The sequence below is a fragment of the Entelurus aequoreus genome, linkage group LG02 (assembly GCF_033978785.1).
Source record: "Entelurus aequoreus isolate RoL-2023_Sb linkage group LG02, RoL_Eaeq_v1.1, whole genome shotgun sequence".
Lineage (NCBI taxonomy): Eukaryota > Metazoa > Chordata > Actinopteri > Syngnathiformes > Syngnathidae > Entelurus > Entelurus aequoreus.
The window spans coordinates 7,520,401-7,544,593 of NC_084732.1; the positions used below are offsets into that span (position 1 = coordinate 7,520,401).

The 24,193-nt window shown below is 37.7% G+C and overlaps 1 protein-coding gene across 1 annotated transcript in view; it reads right to left on the reverse strand.

Annotated features, from left to right (window-relative positions):
- The window catches only part of LOC133665337 (A disintegrin and metalloproteinase with thrombospondin motifs 18-like), a gene marked incomplete at its 5' end in the record, with an annotated part of 121,263 nt that overhangs the window by 41,327 nt on the left and 55,743 nt on the right, over window positions 1–24,193 (reverse strand). Inside the window, 4 exon segments of the mRNA XM_062070609.1 lie at window positions 1,745–1,989; window positions 4,150–4,273; window positions 6,472–6,602; window positions 11,415–11,587. Coding sequence (XP_061926593.1) covers window positions 1,745–1,989; window positions 4,150–4,273; window positions 6,472–6,602; window positions 11,415–11,587 — 673 coding nt within the window.

Consider the following 24,193-nt stretch of genomic DNA (forward strand, 5'->3'; position numbering starts at 1 on the left):
TGAGTACCGACGACTCTGCGACTCGGCCCTCAGGCGGATCCACCTTGTACGCCGTCACATTCTCACGCTTCACGGCGGGTAAAGACTCAGACGCTCCGCCCCCTGACCCTCTTTATCCCCTCTCCAATGCACTTCTTCTTTCCTGTTTCCCCTCGTCCTGCTCTCCTCCTCACGTGATTGCAACCTAATCACTTTTGAAGGGTGACCGGGACTGCGGAGAAGATCATCGGCCGCCCTCCACGACTACATGTTGTGTGTACAACGCCCGTGAAAACAACATCAGTCTTGATAAATCATAATGCGAGTGCTATATACACAGGTATGCCGCAACCCCCAGCAAGACTGTGAGTACCGACGACTCTGCGACTCGGCCCTCAGGCGGATCCACCTTGTACGCCGTCACATTCTCACGCTTCACGGCGGGTAAAGACTCAGACGCTCCGCCCTCTCCTCCTCACGTGATCGCAACGTAATCACTTTTGAAGGGTGACCGGGACTGCGGAGAAGATCATCGGCCCCCCTCTCATTATCGTCCCACCAACTCCCCTCCTTTTCTGATTGGTCGTGCCTACCCTCTTCTGGTCGGACTCAACCCGAGGAAACATGTTGTGTGTACGACGCCCGTGAAAACAACATCAGTCTTGATAAATCATAATGCGAGTGCTATATACAAAGCCGTGTTCCAGACACTGTTTGGAAACAATTAATGTCTGTAAATAAACATTCCCAGAATATTTCTGTGTAAATAACTCATTTCAAAACGTTTATATCTGCGCCTTATAGTCCGGTGCGGCTTATATATGGAAAAATATTGTTTTTTCTTATAAAATGTAGTGGGTGGGGCTTAAATACGGGTGTGCTCTGTCGTCTGGAAAATAGGGTAATGAGAAAAAGCGGGAATTTTGATACCAAATTTGTCACTTATAACATACAGCTAGCACTAAGGTTTGATATGTAATGTCTGTTTGTAGTATTGGAAAAAACAATATCTAAATATCCTGCGCATACTTGGGTCTACACATTTTCTACACAATTTTTTAAAAAAATTCTTATTACATTGCGTATTTTTGCTCTTTTTTTCTGACATTTTGCGGGCTAACAAAAAACACAATGACGATGACTTCTGTTTTGTTTGATCAGCCGTTTTACTGCCGTGTCCCAGACACTGTTTGGAAACAGTTAAGGTACACATGTATAAATAAACATGTACAGAATATTTCTGTGTAAATAACTCATTTCACAACGTTTATATCTGCGATTTATAGTCCGGTGCGGCTTATATATGGTAAAAATACGGTATTTTGCATAAACATGAAGATTGACACGGTATATGGATCGGGTTCTCTACGGTCCTCGTTTAAGAGACACGGTCATCTGAGCTAGATGAGCTTTGCGTGCTATCAAGTTTGCACGTTTTAATACACGCCAACCTTTCGTAGACCGGGCCCTTTGTCTTTGGCTTTTTGTTGACAGCGAGGTGATTGACCCTTACATCTTCAACCTTTTGTCCACTTTTTCCACTATTAGTAGGGACACTTTGAACCTTAATTGAGATTAGAGCTTTCAAAGTCTTCTACACAACACCTTAACCCTTCAAGACGGACCCCCCGCTGCGGCGCTGAAGGAGGGTCCGAGCGGTCCCTGGGAGACGGGCTCCGTCCCCTTTAAACGAGCGGCGTTAGAGATAGAAAAAGAACAGTGGGACAGCAGCTCGCCTGTCACGGCCAATCATCACACGGCTTACTTCAAACACCAGCGTCTCATTAGTCGGCCCGGCGGCGTGGAGGCTCTCCGGCGTGTTGAAGGAGCGCTGGTAGCTGAACACGGCTCCTCCCATGTGGAACTTCCCCGGCCAGTCCACCGTCCACTCCCCAGTCAGGTAGTACTTCCTCTTCAGCGAGCGCACGGCCAGGTAGCTGCTGGACACCTCCATCTCTTCCACGCGGATGCTGCGAGCGCCCGCCGGGATGGTGACCATGGAGTAGTACTCTGGGTCAAAGATCAAAATATTGTACGAGATCTTAAAGCAAACATGACAGGATCGTATCAAAGTGGTACACTTCTAAAAGAACAAAAATGCTCGAATGTTACGAAAAAATTACTTTTTATTAGAAGAACACAAAAAAAATCGATTCACATCTGGATCGCGATTCTTATTCATCCCGATTCTAAATCCATCCATTATTTGTAAAAGTCGATTTGATAAAAATAATAATACATATATACAGTACATGTATACAACTAAATGTATATACATATATACTGTATATATATACACATATATGTGTATATACATGCATACATACATACATACTTACATATATTTATATATATATATATATATATATATATATATATATATATATATATATATATATATATATATATATATATATATATATATATATATATATATATATATATATATATATATATATATATATATATATATATATATATATATATATATATATATATATATATATATATATATATATATATATATATATATATATATATATATATATATATATACATATATATATATATATATATATATATATATATATATATATATATATATATATATATATATATATATATTTATATATATATATATTGTATATATACATACATACATACATTGTAAAAATTATATATATATATATTTATTGTATAATTATATATAATAAATAATTAATAAGTAATATATAATTATAAATATATTTGGATGTAAGAATTAATAAATATATATATATTTATTTATATATATATATATATATATATATATATATATATATATATATATGTATATATATATATATATATATATATATATATATATATATATATATATATATATATATATGTGTGTATATATGTATATGTGTATATATATATATATATATATATATATATATATATATTAATATATATATTGTATATATACATACATACATACATTGTAAAAAGTATATATATATATATTTATTGTATAATTATATATAATAAATAATTAATAAGTAATATATAATTATAAATATATTTGGATGTAAGAATTAATAAATATATATATATATATATATATATATATATATATATATATATATATATATATATATATATATATATATATATATATATATATATATATATATATATACATATATATATATATATATATATATATATATATATATATATATATATATGTATATATGTATATATATATATATATATATATATATATATATATATATATATATATATATATATATATATATATATATATATATATATATATATATATATATATATATATATATATGTATATATTTATGTATATATATATATATATATATATATATATATATATATATATATATATATATATATATATATATATATATATACATATAAATATATATATATATTTATTAATTCTTACATCCAAATATATTTATAATTATATATTACTTATTAATTATCAATCGAATAGTCACCCGAGGAATCGGAGTCCGATCGAATCGTTAGGTGGCCAAAGATTTACACCTCTAACGTCTCGGTTTCATTACATAATATCTCTGTCACTGTTTTAACCTTGTTGATGTATGCCACTGAAAATGTGCTGGCACACATCGGCACAATAGATCAAATTAATAAATAGATTAATTGAGTTAATAAAATTGTATATTTATGTACTTTAAATCATCTCTGTTACAGACTAAAAACAATATTTTAAAAAAGTATTATTTGTAATAAGTCGATCTATATTTATTTCCTTTAAAATATTAAGGATGCACTGTGGAGCAGAGGTGTACTTATAACAATTGTATTGACTAATTAAACGATGTATATTATCTTTATTTCATTACACGAGGAATGAGTAGTTGGAGGTTAAAATCCTAAAATATTTATACATTTATTTTTAAATGAGTCATGGTGATGTAGTGTCATAAATTAGCTATTTTGGCTAATTCTACGCTAAAAACTCACTCCTGTTACTTCCGGTCTTGTTACTCCAATGACTTATCCCCGGTGTAAGAACCTTGTACAGTAATAAAATAAAGTTGCCTGAGATAGACAGTTCACGGTTTAAGTAGTTTAATCAGATTTAAAGTTGAAAAATACGTAAATGTGCCATCTTACCGTTGGCTCTGTGCTGCAGGGTGTATTGGCCCTTGTACAGTTTGCAGGTGGAGTTGTTCCCTTTACATACGCCACACGAATCCAGAGAGGCTTTGGAACCTAAAATCTGATCGCAGCCCACGGCCTGCAAAAAAACACACAAAAAAAAAACAAAAAACTGGGATTTTAGCCTCGTTAGGTGATAGTCATTTGTATGTTAGCCTACTACTGTCATTCGTGGTGTTTGTGTGATTAGCAGCTAGCTAGCAACACAACTCCAACTATTACGGTTTTCAAGAAATGTCCAAAATGGGATCAAGAACGAGTGACGAATAATGTCTATTATGTTCACTTTAGGGCTGACAAAATGAATAAAGAAATTATTAATCATGAACACACTTAGATTAATCATGCCATTGAATTTACCGTTAATTTTTCTACTAAAAGACGTCTCAGAGAATTTGGCAGTACATCCAACCGGCCTCACAACCGCAGACCGCGTGTAAGCACACCAGCCCAAGACCTCCACATCCAGCCACCCGGACAGCTGCTGCAACAATTGGTTTGCATAACCAAAGAATTTCTGCAAAAACTGTGAGAAACTGTCTCAAGGAAAGCTCATCTGAATACTCGTCGTCCTCATCCAGGTCTCAATATGACTAGAGTCTGTCGTTGTCTCGGACTTGAGTGAGAGTCCAGTCCATAGTGGATCTAGCATAATATTGTGAGAGTCCAGTCCATAGTGGATCTAACATAATAGTGTGAGAGTCCAGTCCATAGTGGATCTAACATAATAGTGTGAGAGTCCAGTCCATAGTGGATCTAACATAATAGTGAGAGTCCAGTCCATAGTGGATCTAACATAATAGTGAGAGTCCAGTCCATAGTGGATCTAACATAATAGGGAGAGTCCAGTCCATAGTGGATCTAACATAATAGTGAGAGTCCAGTCCATAGTGGATCTAACATAATAGTGTGAGAGTCCAGTCCATAGTGGATCTAACATAATAGTGAGACTCCAGTCCATAGTGGATCTAACATAATAGTGTGAGCGTCCAGTCCATAGTGGATCTAACATAATAGTGAGAGTCCAGTCCATAGTGGATCTAACATAATAGTGAGAGTCCAGTCCATAGTGGATCTAACATAATAGTGTGAGAGTCCAATCCATAGTGGATCTAACATAATAGTGAGAGTCCAGTCCATAGTGGATCTAACATAATAGTGAGAGTCCAGTCCATAGTGGATCTAACATAATAGTGAGAGTCCAGTCCATAGTGGATCTAACATAATAGTGTGAGAGTCCAGTCCATAGTGGATCTAACATAATCGTGTGAGAGTCCAGTCCATAGTGGATCTAACATAATAGTGAGAGTCCAGTCCATAGTGGATCTAACATAATAGTGTGAGAGTCCAGTCCATAGTGGAGCTAACATAATAGTGGGAGTCCAGTCCATAGTGGATCTAACATAATAGTGAGAGTCCAGTCCATAGTGGATCTAACGTAATAGTGAGAGAGTCCAGTCCATAGTGGGGCCAGCAGGAGACCATCCCGAGCGGAGACAGGTCAGCAGTGCAGTGATGTCCCCACCTGGTGCACAGGCGAGCGGTCCACCCCGGGTCCCGACTTTGGCCAGCCAGCACTTCATCCGTGGGAATGTGTCTTTTGTGTACGTAGTCAAAGTTGTACATCTTTGAGTTCAACTCATGCGAAAATGGGAGCAGAAACAGAAGTGCTGCGTTTATATTTGGGTCCAAGCAGACCTTAGGGACAACCTGCATAAAGCTTAGCTTATTTATGTTGGACGGGGAAAAGTGGGGACACATCTGCTCTTCGTGGATGATAAAGTGAAAGGGTTATCTAAAGCGGTGTATTATGTGTGGCCACATCCAGTCCAGTCCTCCACCACCGCATGTGCAGGATGTATGTATCGTACGCCACAAGCACCATAATTGCCGACACTGGCCTCAACTTGCAGTTCACGTCCGTGTCAATTGAAGCCCGAGTCTGGTCGGCCGCCAAAAGCAACGCTGCGGCGACTCGTTGGGATTCAGTGAGCGGGCCGAAGGTTTTCTGCTTCGCGTCCCCCAACTTGACAAAGTGAGTGTCAGCGCCTCGGTTTAGGTCGGACCACAAGACAATCGGGTTAAGTCGGAGGCAGGACCATGGTCAGAGTTTTGAAATGATTGCTTAGAAATGCGCTCTTGACAGCTGCTGAAAGGCGACACTTGCGGTCTGACCGCCGCCGCAGCCGAGGCCACCTGACTTTCTCGCCGCGGATCCAGCCTCTGCCGGTGTGGTTTCATTCAACGGGGACGACAAAATAGGCGCGGTGAAAATACCTCGCAAACTCCGTCGATGCAGACGTCGCCTTGGTGGTGGGAGCAGGAGGTGCCGTCTTTGACCTTGCCGGACATGGCGAAGAAGAAGTCAAAGTCCACGGCGGTGCAGTACAGCTTGCAGACGTCTTCATCTGCGGAAGCATCCAGAAGATGTTCACTTTTAGATCATCGGCCACTTCCCGGTTTGAAGAAGAAGAAAAAACGACTTTATGAACGAACAATGAATGCATCATTTCACTAGGGCTGGAACTAACGATTAATTTGATAATCGATTAATCTGTCGATTATTACTTCGATTAATCGATTAATAGTCTGCGACTAACGATTAATTTGATGATCGATTAATCTGGCGATTATTACTTCGGTTAATCGATTAATAATCTGCAACTAACGATTAATTTGATGATCGATTAATCTGTCGATTATTGCTTCGATTAATAATCTGCAACTAGCGGATGATTTGATGATCGATTAATCTGGTGATTATTGCTTCGATTAATCGATTAATAATCTGCAACTAACAATTAATTTGATGATCGATTAATCTGGTGATTATTACTCCGATTAATCGATTAATAATCTGCAACTAACGATTACTTTGATGGTCGATTGATCTGGCGATTATTACTTTGATTAATCTATTAATAATCTGCAACTAACGATTAATTTGATGATCGATTAATTGTCGATTATTACTTCGATTAATAATCGGATAAAATAGACAAACTACATTTCTATCCTATCCAGTATTTTCTTGAAAAAAAACCTGCGTTCTGGCACCATACTTATTTTGATTATGGTTTCTCAGCTGTTTGTAAATGTTGCAGTTTATAAATAAAGGTTTATTTAAAAAAAAAAAAAAAAAAACTCTGCGCATAGCATAGATCCAACGAATCGATGACTAAATTAATCGGCAACTATTTTAATAATCGATTTTAATCGATTAGTTGTTCCAGCCCTAAATTTCACACAAACTCCATTGACCTGCTGGCGTCAATAAAAATGTCAAATTGAATGTACAAATTGGGTTTACTGACTCCACCGAGTAGGGATGACGGGGAAAAAAATCTCACACCAGTGAGTGATTATGATGTGTAACTTTTGCCGCCCAAACACAGCATTTATTTGTACGACCCAATCCAGACAACCTTTCCTAGTCATGGTGCAAAAAAAACCTATTCAACCAGCACAATTTGTCGCACATAACACAACCTGCTCACTGAACTTTGTGGATATTATAAAAAAAAATAAAAATGTCCAAGCACCGTAAAATTCTAAATGACACCCATTTAAATCCGTTGCAAGGCATGATGGGAAAAATGCAAAACACTCGGTCGACATTGTCCATGTTTGACTTTTAGCTGCTTGATATTTCTGATTGATTACAAAGCTTTGAAGAGGTGGTCACAGAAGTAAACAAGGTAGGAGTCAAACTTTCACATACTATTATATATATATACTATTATGTAATATTATTATAATTATATTATATTAATTATATATCCATTATGATATCATAATATGTAAACACACACAACTATATATATTAGGGCTGCAACAACTAATCGATTAAATCGATTAAAATCGATTATTAAAATAGTTGGCGATTAATTTAGTCATCGATTCGTTGGATCTATGCTATGCGCATGCGCAGAGATTTTTTTATTTTTTATTTTTATTTTTTTTTTATTTTTTTTTTTTATTTATTTTTTTTTTTAAATAAACCTTTATTTATAAACTGCAACATTTACAAACAGCTGAGAAACAATAATCAAAATAAGTATGGTGCCAGAATGCTGTTTTTTTCCAATAAAATACTGGATAGGATGGAAATGTAGTTTGTCTCTTGTATCTGATTATTAATCGATTAATCAAAGTAATTATTCGACAGATTAATCGATTATCAAATTAATCGTATATATATATATATATATATATATATATATATATATATATATATATATATATATATATATATATATATATATATATATATATATATATATATATATATATATATATATTAGGGCTGCAACTAACGATGTGTAACTTTTGCCGTTCAAACACAGCATTTATTTGTATGACCCTATCCAGACAACCTTTCCTAGTCATGGTGCAGAAAAAAACTATTCAACCTGCACAAAAAGTCAACACACTTTGTCACACATAACACAACCTGCTCCATGGAATTTGTGGATATTATTTTAAAAATTTCAAAATGACACCCATTTAAATCCGTTGCAAGGCATGATGGGAAAAATGCAAGACACTCGGTCGACATTGTCCATGTTTGACTTTTAGCTGCTTGATATTTCTGATTGATTACAAAGCTTTGAAGAGGTGGTCACAGAAGTAAACAAGGTAGGAATCAAACTTTCACATACTATTATATATATATACTATTATGTAATATTATTATAATTATATTATATTAATTATATATCCATTATATTATCATAATATGTAAACACACACAACTATATATATTAGGGCTGCAACAACTAATCGATTAAATCGATTAAAATCGATTATTAAAATAGTTGGCTATTAATTTAGTCATCGATTCATTGGATCTATGCTATGCGCAGAGTTTTTTTATTTTATTTTATTTTTTAAAAATATTTTATTGTATTATTTTTTTTATTTTTTTAAATAAACCTTTATTTATAAACTGCAACATTTACAAACAGCTGAAAAACAATAATCAAAATAAGTATGGTGCCAGAATGCTGTTTTTTTCCAATAAAATACTGGATAGGATGGAAATGTAGTTTGTCTCTTTTATCTGATTATTAATCGATTAATCGAAGTAATAATCGACAGATTAATTGATTATCAAATGAATCGTTAGTTTCAGCCCTAATATATATATATATATATATATATATATATATATATATATATATATATATATATATATATATATATATATATATATATATATATATATATATATATATATATATATATATATATATATATATATATATATATATATATATATATATATATGTCTTAATTAGATTATCCAAAAAATAGTGCTCGATACCGTGGTAGAGTGTAATATGTATGTGTGGGGAAAAAATCACAAGACTATTTCATCTCTACAGGCCTGTTCCATGAGGGGTTTACCTCAATCCTCAGGATATTTAAAATCTCCTGAGGATTGAGGTAAACCCCTCATGAAACAGGCCTGTAGAGATTAAATAGTCTTGTGATTTTTTTCCCACACATACATATATATATATATATATATATATATATATATATATATATATATATATATATATATATATATATATATATATATATATATATATATATATATATATATATAGTTACTTTGCATGTAGTCAGTTTTCGACCAAACTTTTTTAGCCCAATGCAAGACGGCACCAAGTAGCCCAATAGTCTCCTCCCCAACCCGGAGATGGCACTCCACCCTTTTCCGGGCGAGAACCATGGACTCAGACTTGGAGTACAGTACAGGACTTTTTTGTACAGTAAATTCTTAATCATCGATTCTAGTCACCTCTCTTTTTTCCGACAGCCATAGAATAGAATAATCTAGGAGGACTCTTCCCGGTAACAGGGTCCCAATCCGTCCCTGTCTCGTAGTACCTGTTTTTAGCCAATGGAAAACATCAAAAACTGCACCAAACTGAGTAGTTACCAGGAATATTATCATATCGAGGCTGGTACATGTGCAAACCTTCACACACGCTTGTACCCGTGATCTTGTCCTTTCGGTCATAACCCAAAGCTCATGACCATAGGTGAGGATGGGAACGTAGATCGACCGGTAAATTGAGAGCTTTGCCTTCCGGCTCAGCTCCTTCTTCACCACAACGGATCGATACAGCGTCCGCATTACTGAAGACGCCGCACCGATCCACCTGTCGATCTCACGATCCACTCTTCCGACAGCCATAGAATATAATAATCTAGGAGGTCTCTTCCCGGTAACAGGGTCCCAATCCGTCCCCGTCTCGTAGTACCTGTTTTTAGCCAATGGAAAACATCAAAAACTGCACCAACCTGAGTAGTTACCAGGAATATTATCATATCAAGGCTGGTACATGTGCCAACCTTCACACACGACAAATCTCCTGGGTCGTTCTGCCAAAACCAAACTGACTAAGCAAAGGTGGTCCAATGTTGCCGGTTGTTGGGGGTTAAACCTGGACTCTCAAGACCAGCAAAGCCTGAATGGCAGAAGACAGGCACTGACAATGAAGTCTTCTCTGGGGATTTATTGTCTGCTTCAAAATTCGAGTCTGAGCAGCTGCCCGCAGTTGAAATAAACGACAACAAAGGTGACTCGGCCCAAGGTCCCGAAGGCACTTTAGAATATGTTCCTCCAAACATAACCTCCTATTCATCAAGAGTCTAAAGAGGCCTGGGACGCCGGCCAAACACACCGCTGTCCTTCACTACCCTCCCTTTCTCTGCGCTCGCTCAAGGCCAGGAGGCTTCCTTTTCAAATCCCTTCCCACTGTGTGGAGGGGTGCAAGTGGCTGCATGCCTGCCATGCATATTACACAGAGTGATAGTTTCCTCCAGCTTCTTTGGCCCCAGACAAGCCGGCAGTAAATAGACCTTGGCATCGCAGAAAAAAAGCCCATTAAAGAGATTGGGGCTGGAACAGCACGGCGCAGAATACAGAAGATCAAGCCGAATTAAGACGAGACAAAGCTCGCCGGCGCTGCTTTGTGTGTTTAGGAGCCGGCCAATCAGACGCTCCCCGCTCTTGTTCTTAGTGTCGGAATACAACAAATTGTGTGGTGTCTTTCGGAGTCCTACGAAAGCTCTTAAAAGATTGAAAATCTCTTGCCAAAATGTTCCAAAGGGATCATTTACAGGCAACTAGCTGAGAGAAGACTTGAAATTTGCGGTTTTCACACAGGACGCATCCAAGGACACAGTCAAGCTCGAATATTTACCTTCTACTTTGGTGTACGGCTTCCACTTGTAGTACCAGCCCCTGAAGGGCTTGCTGTTGTACTCGGCGCACTGCTGGGTCCGGAAGTCCACCGTGTTGTGCGGGCACGGCCGGGTGTTACACAGCTGGTTGAGACGGTTGGAGCCCGGACAGAAATTACCGTTGTACTGCGGCCTGATCAAAGAAAAGAGAAAACCCACCCAGGATTAGTGTGAGAAAACTGTGGCGTAGAGTAATCAAAAGTGTTGGCTTGGAAGGATTTCAGAAGTGAACGTTTGGCCTGGTGGCTTCTCTCAACAGCCCAAGGACATCCATTGTTACGAGTAATTCATAAAAAAGAATAATTGGCGCCTTAAAACAACTCCCTGACGAGTCTAATCTGTCAACACCTATACAAAACTGAAGCAACACGTGGAACAAACAGAGGTGAGGAAGATATCTGGGAGAACTTCTTAAGGTTGGATTCAAAAGAATCCACAGAATTGGCTGAGGGCATCGTTTCTTTAGCCAGTCGGTATCTGGCAGTTGGAGAAGGGTCTAGCTGCGGCCGCCGACACTATTCCAAGTCTCGCCTACTCTAAGTTCCGCCTACAAGGGTGAAGACAACGGAATTGAACCATGGTTTAAAGACATGATCAGAGTGGTGCTGGCAACACCAGAGTGGACACTTGATTTGTAACAAGATCCAAGATGGCAAATGTAACGCAACATGGTTGTTATTATTTCGGTTGTTGAATGCATTGCTTTTTCGGCTGGTTATAAACAATCCTAACCCCAACCCAAACCCAAACCTAACCCGAACAGTAACCTTAACTTATTTCCAGCAGTATTTTTTTTCTTCCATTTATTTCTGATTTCCGTGTTGCGTATGGTCTCTCCAGCTTCACTTCGGTTTAAGACACCCTTCACTTCCGTTGTCGTCACCCCTGAGTGGGCGCGACTAAGACTTAAAGTTGGCAGGACTTAGAGTGTCTGTGGCCTCAGCTAGACCCTTCTCCAACTGCCAGATACCGACTGGTAAAGAAACGATGCCCTCAGCCAGTCCAGGAGCTTTTCTTACATGTTCCTGTCCTATATGTGTACTATGTTAGATCCCAAGTTGGCGCCTTAAAACAACTCCCTGACGAGTCTAATATGTCAACAACTATACAAAACTGAACCGACACGTGGAACACACTTATGTGAGGGAGATATCTTGGAGAATTTCCTAAGGTTGGACTCAAAGGGAGCCACAGGACTGGCTGAGGGCCTCGTTTCTTTAGCCAGTCAGTATCTGGCAGTTTGGGAAGGGTCCAGCTGCGGCCACAGACAGTCAAAGTCACTCAGGGGTGACGACAACGGAGGTGAAGAGTGTCTTAGACAGAAGTGAAGCTGGAGAGACCGTACGCAACACTGATATCAGAAATAACTGAGTAAAAAAATACTGCTGAAAATAAGTTACGTTTACGGTTTGGGTTAGGGCAAGGATTAGGTTTGCGTTGGGGTTAGGTTGGGTTACGTTTGGGTTGGGGTTAGGGTGGGGGTTAGGTTGGGGTTCAGAATCAGAATCCCTTTATTGTCATTGCATGGAAACAATGAAATTGAACAGCAATCCAGCTCAGTGCTTTTAAAACAACCTACAGAGAATACTCTTAAGACAACAAACAATAATAACAATTTTAAAAACAGAATAAAAATTGTAAAAACATATTTGGGTTGGATTTAGGGTAAGGGTTAGGTTTGGGTTTTGGTTGGGGTTGGGGTTACGGTGGGGGTTAGGTTGGGGTCTGAGTTGGGTTTAGGGCAAGGATTAGTTTTGGGTTAGGGTTTGGGTTAGGGTTAGGATTGGGTTTGGGTTTGGTTTTTGGCTAAGCTTGTATATAACCAGCCAAAAAAGCAATGCATTCAACAACCGAAATAATAACAACCATGGTGTGTTACATTTGCCATCCCGGATCACGTTACAAATCAAGTGTCCACTCTGGCCATGTCTTTAAACCATGGTTCATGGTTGTCGTCACCCTTGTGGGCGGAACTTAGAATAGTGTCTGCGGCCGCAGCTAGACCCTTCTCCAACTGCCAGATACCGACTGGCTAAAGAAACGATGCCCTCAGCCAGTCCTGTGGATCCCTTTGAATCCAACCTTAAGAATTTTTCCCAGATACTGTATCTACCTCACCTCAGTTTGTTCCACGTGTCGGTTCAGTTTTGTAAAGTTGTCGACAGATTAGACTCGTCAGGGAGTTGTTTTAAGGCGCCAATCATTTTTTGTTGGATAATTTCTTGTAACAACCTAAGACCTAACATGGTACACATGTAGGACAGGAACATGGAAGAAAAGCTCCTGCAGTTAAAACCCTTGCCGTTAAGATTCTAATTCATTTTTATCTCTTCCTTGTTTATTCTCCTGGGATCTGGACTCTGGACAAGTTCTTCACGGACCTTGCTTCGTGCACGGGGAAGAGAAAATGTCCCGCGTGTTCCCACAACATTGGAAGTGTACAGTTGTAATTAAGGCCACTAACAGTTGTAGTCCGACCACTGGTTGACTAATTCATTCATTAGGAAGTGTTTCTATGGAGTGAAATTACTGGCAAAACTCCAAAAACACACAAAAAATGATTTGCAAGTATAAAAAAAATTCTTAAATTAAAAAAACAGTTTCCAAGTAAAAAAAATAATAAATTATTTAAGTAAAAAAACAATTTTCAAGTATAAAAAAAGTATTCAGTTAAAAAAAGCTTTACAATTTAAAAAAAAAAGCTATTTTCTTCTACTAAAAACTACTAAAATATTTTCCTCAATTAAAAACACAATTTACAAGTATAAAAACAATTTCCTGCAAGTAAAAAAATGATTCCCAAGTATAAAAAAAATTCTTAAATTAAAAAAACAGTTTCCGAGTTAAAAAAAAAAGCTATTTTCTTCTATAAAGAAATTTGCAAGTAAAAAAAAAAAAAAACTTTTTTTAAGTAAAAAAACGATTTTCAAGTATAACAAAATTATTCAGTTAAAAAAAAGCTTTCCAATGTTAAAGAAAAAGCTATTTTCTTCTACTAAAAACTACTAAAATATTTTCCTCAATCAAAAACACAATTTACAAGTATAAAAACAATTTCAAAAAAAATGATTCGCAAGTATAAAAAAAAATATTCAATTAAAAAAACAGTTTCCAAGTAAAAAAAAAAGCAATTTTCTTCTATAAAAAGAATTTGCAAGTAGAAAAAAACAAAACAATTTTCTTTAAGTAAAAAAACGATTTTCAAGAAGAAAAAAAATGTTCAGTTAAAAAAAAAGCTTTCCAATTTTAAAGAAAAAAAATATTTTCTTCTACTAAAAACAAAAAAATGTTGCAAGTAAAAAAACAAAAAAAATATTAGGAAGTGATTCTATGGAGTGAAATTACTGGCAAAACTCCAAAAACACACAAAAAATTATTCGCAAGTGTAAAAACGATTGTCTACAAATAAAAAGTATTAAAATAAATTTATTCAATTAAAAAAACAGTTTCCAAGTACAAAAAAAAGCTATTTTTGTCCATAAAAAAATTTGCAAGTAAAAAAAAATAAATATAAAAAAATCTTTAAGTAAAATAAACGATTTTCAAGTATAAAAAAAATTATTTAGTTAAAAAAAAAGCTTTCCAATTTTAAAGAAAAAAACTATTTTCTTCTACTAAAAATGAAAAAATGTTGCAAGTAAAAAAACAAAAAAATATATTAGGAAGTGTTTCTATGGAGCGAAATTACTGGCAAAACTCCAAAAACACACAAAAAATGATTCGGAAGTATAAAAACGATTTTCTACAAATAAAAAGTATTAAAAAAATGATTCAATTAAAAAAACAGTTTCCAAGTAAAAAATAAAAAGCTATTTTCTTCTATTAAAAACAATGTGCAAGTAAAAAAAACTAAAAAAAACTATTTTCTTTAAGTAAAAAAACGATTTTCAAGTATAAAAAATGTATTCAGTTAAAAAAAAGCTTTCCAATTTTAAAGAAAAAAGCTATTTTCTTCTACTAAAAACGAAAACATTTTGCAAGTAAAAAAACAAAACAATTATTAGGAAGTGTTTCTATGGAGTGAAATTACTGGCAAAACTCCAAAAACACACAACAAATTATTCGGAAGTATAAAAAAGATTTTCCACAAATAAAAAGTATTTAAAAAATTATTCAATTAAAAAAACAGTTTCCAAGTAAAAAATATAAAAAGCTATTTTCTTCTATAAAAAAAATGTGCAAGTAAAAAAAAAAGAAAAACAGCAATTTTCTTTAAGTAAAAAAACGATTTTCAAGTATAAAAAATGTATTCAGTTAAAAAAAAAGTTTTCCCATTTTACAGAAAAAAGCTATTTTCTTTTAATAAAAACGAAAAACTTTTGCAAGTAAAAAAACAAAACAATTATTACGAAGTGTTTCTATGGAGTGAAATTACTGGCAAAAGTCCAAAAACACACAACAAATGATTCGGAAGTATAAAAAAAAAAAATTTTAACAAATAAAACGTCTAAAAAAAATAATTCAATTAAAAAAACAGTTTCCAAGTTTTAAAAAAAATGTTGTTTTTTTTCTATAAAAACATTTGCAAGTAAAAAAAATAAAATAAATTATTTTAGTAAAAAAAATATTTTCAAGTATAAAAAAAATATTCAGTTAAAAAAAAAGCTTTCCAATTTTAAAGAAAAAAGCTATTTTATTTTACTAAAAACGAAAAAATTTGCAAGTAAAAAAAAATATATATATATATTTTCTTTAAGTAAAAAAACGATTTTCAAGTATAAATACCGACAGCCATCAGACTGTATAATGCATATGTTCCTTGACTGCTCTTAAATGTAGAGTATATGTAGAATATATTTATGTTATTTATATATTATATATATTAAATTATATTATGTATTTATTTATATTTAATATTGTCTATTGTGAGCAAACTGTGGTGCTGAATTTCCCCCAGGGATCAATAAAGTACTTTCTATTCTATTCTATTCTATTTCTATTCTATAAAAAATGTATTCAGTTATAAAAAAAAGCTTTCCAATTTTAAAGAAAAAAGCTATTTTCTTCTACTAAAAATGGAAAAATGTGCAAAGTAAAAAAACTAAATATTATTTTCCTCAATTAAAAACACAATTTACAAGTATAAAAACAATTTCCTGCAAGTAAAAAAAAATTTTTTTAAGTATAAAAAAAAATGTCTTCAAGTTGACACACTTTCACCCTCAGCACCAGCGATTGGCACTCTTCAACGACAGGCGCATGGTGCCGTCCGCCCAAAAATGACAAAGGTGAAGCTTACACGTTAACTTACAGGTTGAGCTTGTTTACCCTCTCTTCCGTTCGCCATTTTACTCTCCGCCCTTTGTCGGCCTTCTTAAATGGACTCAATCCTGTAGCAGCGCCACTTTTTGAGTCACGGGTGAAATATTACTACCAAACATTTGAACTTGAAGAAAATTGTTTTTATATACTTGCGACTCTTTTGGGACACCAGTAAAAACATTTTGTGTGTTTTAGAGTCATTTCACTCCAACCGTTTTCCCTCGGCTATGAGTCGGAGTTTGATACTATTTCTACGGACCACAATAAAAGCAGGTTTGCCAAGAACCCAAAAATAATTAGTTGCGTATAAATAAAGAGCAGCGTTGAGTTCTACCGTCAACCACCACATGTCGGAGAGCGTCTGTTGACATTTAGCGAGCGCTGACGTTTCCCACAGCCTTTAAACTCATCGCCAGGCATTCCAGCACGACCCCCGGCAGAGAAAATTGAGGATCGCTATTTACGCCGTTTTGCCGAGCGCAAGGCCGGCGCGGTACGCAGGCGGGTCGGGACGGAAGAACCATGCTGATCAAAGATGTCTCGTAAAAAACCGAACTAGAAACAGAAACCCAGACCTGAAGACGGGAGTCTTTTGGATTAGTCGGTGAAATAAATGGGATATAGCAAAGAATCTTCCTGAAAAATGTGGTTATGTGCTTAGAGAGGAGGTCTGAGGTGCACCTGATAGACCCAGGGGCAGACCCGGGTCCCAGAGGAGGGTCTGCGGTGCACCTGATAGACCCAGGGGCAGACCCGGGTCCCAGAGGAGGGTCTGCAGGGCACCTGATAGACCCAGAGACAGACCCGGGTCCCAGAGGAGGGTCTGCGGTGCACCTGATAGACCCAGGGGCAGACCCGGGTCCCAGAGGAGGGTCTGCAGGGCACCTGATAGACCCAGAGACAGACCCGGGTCCCAGAGGAGGTCTGCGGTGCAACTGATAGACCCAGGGACAGACCCAGGGACAAACCCAGGGACAGACCCAGGTCCCAGATGAGGTCTGTGGTGCACCTGATAGACCCAGGGACAGACCCAGGTTCCAGAGGAGGTCTGCCGTGCACCTGATAGACCCGAAAACAGACCCAGGTCCCAGAGGAGGTCTGCGGTGCACCTGATAGACCCAGGGACAGACCCAGGTCCCAGAGGAGGTCTTCGTGCACCTGATAGACCCAGGGACAGACCCAGGGACAAACCCAGGGACAGACCCAGGTACCAGAGGAGGTCAGCGGTGCACCTGATAGACCCAGGGACAGACCCAGGTTCCAGAGGAGGTCGGCGATGCACCTAATAGACCCAGGGACAGACCCAGGTCCCAGAGGAGGTCTGCGGTGCACCTGATAGACCCAGGGACAGACCCAGGGACAGACCCAGGTCCCAGAGGAGGTCTGCGGTGCACCTGATAGACCCAGGGACAGACCCAGGTCCCAGAGGAGGTCTGCGGTGCACCTGATAGACCCAGGGACAGACCCAGGTCCCAGAGGAGATATGCGGTGCACCTGATAGACCCAGGGACAGACCCAAGGACAGACCCAGGTCCCAGAGGAGATCTGCGGTGCACCTGATAGACCCAGGGACAAACCCGGGTCCCAGAGGAGATATGCGGTGCACCTGATAGACCCAGGGACAGACCCAGGGACAGACCCGGGTCCCAGAGGAGGGTCTGCGGTGCACCTGATAGACCCAGGGACAGACCCAGGGACAGACCCGGGTCCCAGAGGAGGGTCTGCGGTGCACCTGATAGACCCAGGGACAGACCCAGGGACAGACCCGGGTCCCAGAGGAGGGTCTGCGGTGCACCTGATAGACCCAGGGACAGACCCGGGTCCCAGAGGAGATATGCGGTGCACCTGATAGACCCAGGGACAGACCCAGGGACAGACCCGGGTCCCAGAGGAGGTCTGCGGTGCACCTGATAGACCCAGGGACAGACCCAGGGACAGACCCAGGTCCCAGAGGAGGTTCTACGGTGCACCTGATAGACCCAGGGACAGACCCAGGTCCCAGAGGAGATCTGCGGTGCACCTGATAGACCCAGGGACAGACCCGGGTCCCAGAGGAGGGTCTGCGGTGCACCTGATAGACCCAGGGACAGACCCAGGGACAGACCCGGGTCCCAGAGGAGGGTCTGCGGTGCACCTGATAGACCCAGGGACAGACCCAGGGACAGACCCGGGTCCCAGAGGAGGGTCTGCGGTGCACCTGATAGACCCAGGAACAGACCCGGGTCCCAGAGGAGATATGCGGTGCACCTGATAGACCCAGGGACAGACCCAGGGACAGACCCGGGTCCCAGAGGAGGTCTGCGGTGCACCTGATAGACCCAGGGACAGACCCAGGGACAGACCCAGGTCCCAGAGGAGGTTCTACGGTGCACCTGATAGACCCAGGGACAGACCCAGGTCCCAGAGGAGGTCTGCGGTGCACCTGATAGACCCAGGGACAGACCCGGGTCCCAGAGGAGGGTCTGCGGTGCACCTGATAGACCCAGGGACAGACCCAGGGACAGACCCGGGTCCCAGAGGAGGGTCTGCGGTGCACCTGATAGACCCAGGGACAGACCCAGGGACAGACCCGGGTCCCAGAGGAGGGTCTGCGGTGCACCTGATAGACCCAGGGACAGACCCGGGTCCCAGAGGAGATATGCGGTGCACCTGATAGACCCAGGGACAGACCCAGGGACAGACCCGGGTCCCAGAGGAGGTCTGCGGTGCACCTGATAGACCCAGGGACAGACCCAGGGACAGACCCAGGTCCCAGAGGAGGTTCTACGGTGCACCTGATAGACCCAGGGACAGACCCAGGTCCCAGAGGAGGTCTGCGGTGCACCTGATAGACCCAGGGACAGACCCGGGTCCCAGAGGAGGGTCTGCGGTGCACCTGATAGACCCAGGGACAGACCCAGACTTTCACTCTTCCACGACCTTCTCCCGTGACCGTTTTGATACCATATCCAAAAAACAAGACTTTAGCCAGATTTGAGTTTTGGGTTTGTGTTTCACGGCCCTCGGGGCTCTTGAGGAATGCTGAAACGTCCCGAGGCCGCTTTAAATCCGCCTGGCAACGGGAGGAGACGACTCTGCGTGTCAAAGGTCAGCATGTTGACGCTTCATCAGGAGACTTTCTGTCTGAATGCTGACTTCCATGCAGTAACGCTGCATTCTGGGAGCACAGAAAGTGGACATTTGCAGCCCACCCAATGCTTTTTTTATATATTTTACAGCACAATAAATATTAACACGGAAGAAAAACATAATAAAGTGGAATAAAGGAGCAAACAGGTGAAATGTCACGGGAAAAAGTCGCAATGTTGACTCTAATAACACAAAGTTGCCATGCAGTTTTTTTTTCTTTAGAATTGTCATTGCTCCAAAAATTCTAATGAATCAAAATCAATGTTGTTATAAATTATTGATCTCATAACTTCACATCAAATATTCCACTTTGAAATATTTTTGGGGAAATATTTCATATTTTGCGTGTTTTCCGTAAAAATATATGTTTGCTCTGACAAAAACAGCACAAAATAAAATACAATAAAAAAAATAATAAAAACATATAATTGATGGATGGATCTTAAGTTCCATCCAGTGATTTAAGTTTTGAAAGTTAAAAAAAAAAAAGTATGATTTATTTTTAACACTTTAATGAGTGTGGCCCTTTTGCATCCCTAAGAATTTTTTTGTCTTTTTTTGTCTTTTTCAACTATCATAATTCAAAACTAATAATGAATCAAAATCAATGTTGTTATGAATTGTTGATTTAAAAACTTCACATCAAATATTCCTCTTTGATATATGTTTTTTGGGGAAAATATTTCATATTTTGCATGTTTGCCGTAAAAAAAAAGTTTTCTCTGACAAAAACAGAATTAAGGAGCCCCTAAAGGGACATGGGGGAATTTTTTTTTTTTTTTTTTTTTTTTTTTAGCGCACGAGAAACTTTTTATAAAGTTATAAAAAAAAAAAAAAAAAATGTATATATATTTTTATTTTTTTAAATTTTTTTTAGACATGTATCTCATGCTCGTGCGCACGAGATACATGTCTAAAAGAAATAAAATTGAAATTAAAAAATTATTAAAAAAATGTTTTCCCCCATGTCCCTTTAGGGGCTCCGTATTACGGAGCCCCTAAAGGGACATGGGGTAATTTTTTTAAATTTTTTTTAGACATGTATCTCGTGCGCACGAGAAACTTTTTATAAAGTTATAAAAAAAAAAAATTTCAAAATGTGTATATATATTTTTCTTTTTTTTATTTTTTTTTCTTTTAGACATGTATCTCATGCGCACGAGATACGTTTTTGTGCGCACGAGATACATGTCTAAAAGAAATAAAATTAAAATAAAACAATTATTAAACATTTTTTTCCCCCCATGTCCTTTTAGGGGCTCCCTACATCCCTAATAATTTTTGTGGCTTTTTTTTTTGTCTTTTTCAACTGTCATAATTCAAAAATAATAATGGATCAAAATCAATGTTGTTATGAATTATTGATCTAAAAACTTCACATCAAATATTCCAATTTTAAATGGGGTTTTTGGGGGGAAATATTGCATATTTTGTGTGTTTGCCATAAAAAAAATTACATTTTCTCTGACAAAAATAATGATTTAAGTTTTGAAAGTAAAAATGTATCTTGCGTGGCCCGTTTTTTATCCCTAAAAATGTTTTTGTCTCTTTTTTTTTTTTCAACTGTCATAATTTAAAAATAATAATGGACCAAAATCAATGTTGTTATGAATTATTGATCTAATTACTTCACATCAAATATTCCAATTTTAAATGGGGTTTTTTGGGGAAAATATTGCATATTTTGTGGGTTTGCTGTGAAAAAAATTACATTTTCTCTGACAAAAATAATAATTTAAATGTTGAAATTAAAAAAAAAATATATTATTTATTTTTTAACACTTTAATAAGTGTGGCCCTTTTGAATTTTAGTGGCTTTTTCAACTGTTGTTGTTCGAAAAATAATAATGAATCAAAATCAATGTTGTTATGAATTGTTGATCTAATAACTTCACATCAAATATTCCACTTTGAAATATGTTCTTTTGGGGAAAATATTTCATATTTTGCGTGTTTGCCGTAAAAAAAAAAAAAGTTTTCTAAGACAAAAACAGCATAAAATTTAAAAATTTAAAAAAAAATTTAAAAAAAAAGTTCCATCCAGTGATTTAAGTTTTGAAAGTTAAAAAAAAAAGGATGATTTATTTTTAACACGAATTTTAGTGCCTTTTTTTCGTCTTTTTCAACTGTGATAATTCAAAAATAATAGTGGATCAAAATCAATGTTGTTATGAATTATTGATCTAATTACTTCACATCAAATATTCCAATCTGACATGTTTTTTGGGGGGAAAATATTGCATATTTTGTGTGTTTGACATGAAAAAAAGTACATTTTCTCTGACAAAAACAATGGTTTAAGTGTTGAAAGTAAAAAATATATATTTTATTTATTTTTTACTTTTATTGGTAATAATGAATCAAAATCAATGTTGTTATAAATGATTGATCTATTCAAGGCTCCAATAACTTCACATCAAATATTCCAATTTGAAATATTTTGGGGAAAAATATTGCATATTTTGTGCGTTTGCTATAATAAAAAACTAAATTTTCTATGACAAAAAAAACCCCATGAAACAAACAAGCAAACATTGTAAAAATGTACAATTGATGGACGGAGCTGAAGTTGATGCTGACATTTAAGCGTTGAAAAAAACTTATTTTTAACACTTTTTTTACGAGAGTGAATTTATTCATTTTAATGAGATTCAAAAACTGTCATAGCTCCAAAAATAATAATGAATCAAAATGAATGTTGTTATGAATTATTGATCAAATAACTTCACATCAATGCTGGGGAAGATGGAGATGGTGACCCTAATCTCCCCTTGGCTTGTTGGTGAGGATTAGGCTGCGTTTGATCTGGCAGGTGGTCTACAGGGGGGGGTAGATTCCTTTAAACTTTAGTCTGCTGATTCCACAGAAGAAGACGTCCATTGGTGACCCTTCAAGGCTCTTCTAGGTTTACGTGATCAAGAACCAAATAAAGACAAATAAATAAATAAAGTAGCAATGATTGTCACACACACGCTAGGTGGGGCGAAATTATTCCCTGCATTTGACCCATCACCCTTGATCACCCCCTGGGAGGTGAGGGGAGCAGTGAGCAGCAGCGGTGGTCGCGCCCGAGAATCATTTTTGGTGATTTAACCCCCAATTCAATAGCCTGAGCTTCATCCTTGGTGAATACCTTTTTTTTCCCTTTTTTTTCTTAGAAAATTGCAACATTACCTAGTGGTCGTTTGTTCGAGTCTGCTCTCAGTGCTGCTGGAGTGATCTAGGTACATTAGCATCAAGCTAACGCATTTTTTGTGGACAAGCGGAGCCTTACTTTACTAACGTCGGAGACGTTTTTTTCAAGTCGATCGCTTTGTTGGCGTTGAAAATTGCAACATTACCCCAGATGTAGTTTGAGGTAATGCTCTCAGTGCTGCTGGAGTGCTCTAGGTACATTAGCATCAAAGCTAGCGCATTTGTGGACAAGCGGAGGCTTACTTTACTAACCTTGGAGCTGTTTTTTTCAAGTCGATCGCTTTAGTTGGCGTTGAAAATTGCAACATTACCCCAGACGTAGTTTGGCCCAGTCTGCTCTCAGTGCTGCTGGAGTGATCTAGGTACATTAGCATCAAGCTATTATATTTGTGGACAAGCGGAGCCTTACTTTACTAACCTCGGAGCTGTTTTTTTCAAGTCGATCGCTTTGTTGGCGTTGAAAATTGCAACACTACCCCAGACGTAGTTTGGCCGAGTCTGCTTTCAGTGCTGCTTGAGTGATCTAGGTACATTAGCATCAAAGCTAGCGCATTTGTGGACAAGCGGAGCCCTACTTTACTAACCTCTGATCTGTTTTTTTCAAGTCAATCACTTTGTTGCCGTTGAAAATTGCAACATTACCCCAGACGTAGTTTGGCCGAATCTGCTCTCAGTGCTGCTTGAGTGATCTAGGTACATTAGCATCAAGCTAGCGCATTTGTGGATAAGCGGAGCCTTACTTTAATAACGTCGGAGCTGTTTTTTTCAAGTCAATCGCTTTGTTGCCGTTGAAAATTGCAACATTACCCCAGACGTAGTTTGAGGTAAGGCTCTCAGTGCTGCTGGAGTGATCTAGGTACATTAGCATCAAAGCTAGCGCATTTGTGGACAAGCGGAGCCTTACTTTACTAACCTCGGAGCTGTTTTTTTCAAGTCAATTGCTTTGTTGGCGTTGAAAATTGCAACATTACCCCAGACGTAGTTTGGCCTAGTCTACTCTCAGTGCTGCTGGAGTGCCCAAGTGCGACGAGTACACGTTTGAAAGACGATACGTTAAAATTGAAGTCGATACTTTGCTTTTTTTGAGGTGATACCGGACCGTCCGGATGAGGACTTCAGCCACAGTCCCATGGATTCAGGCTAATCCATGGAG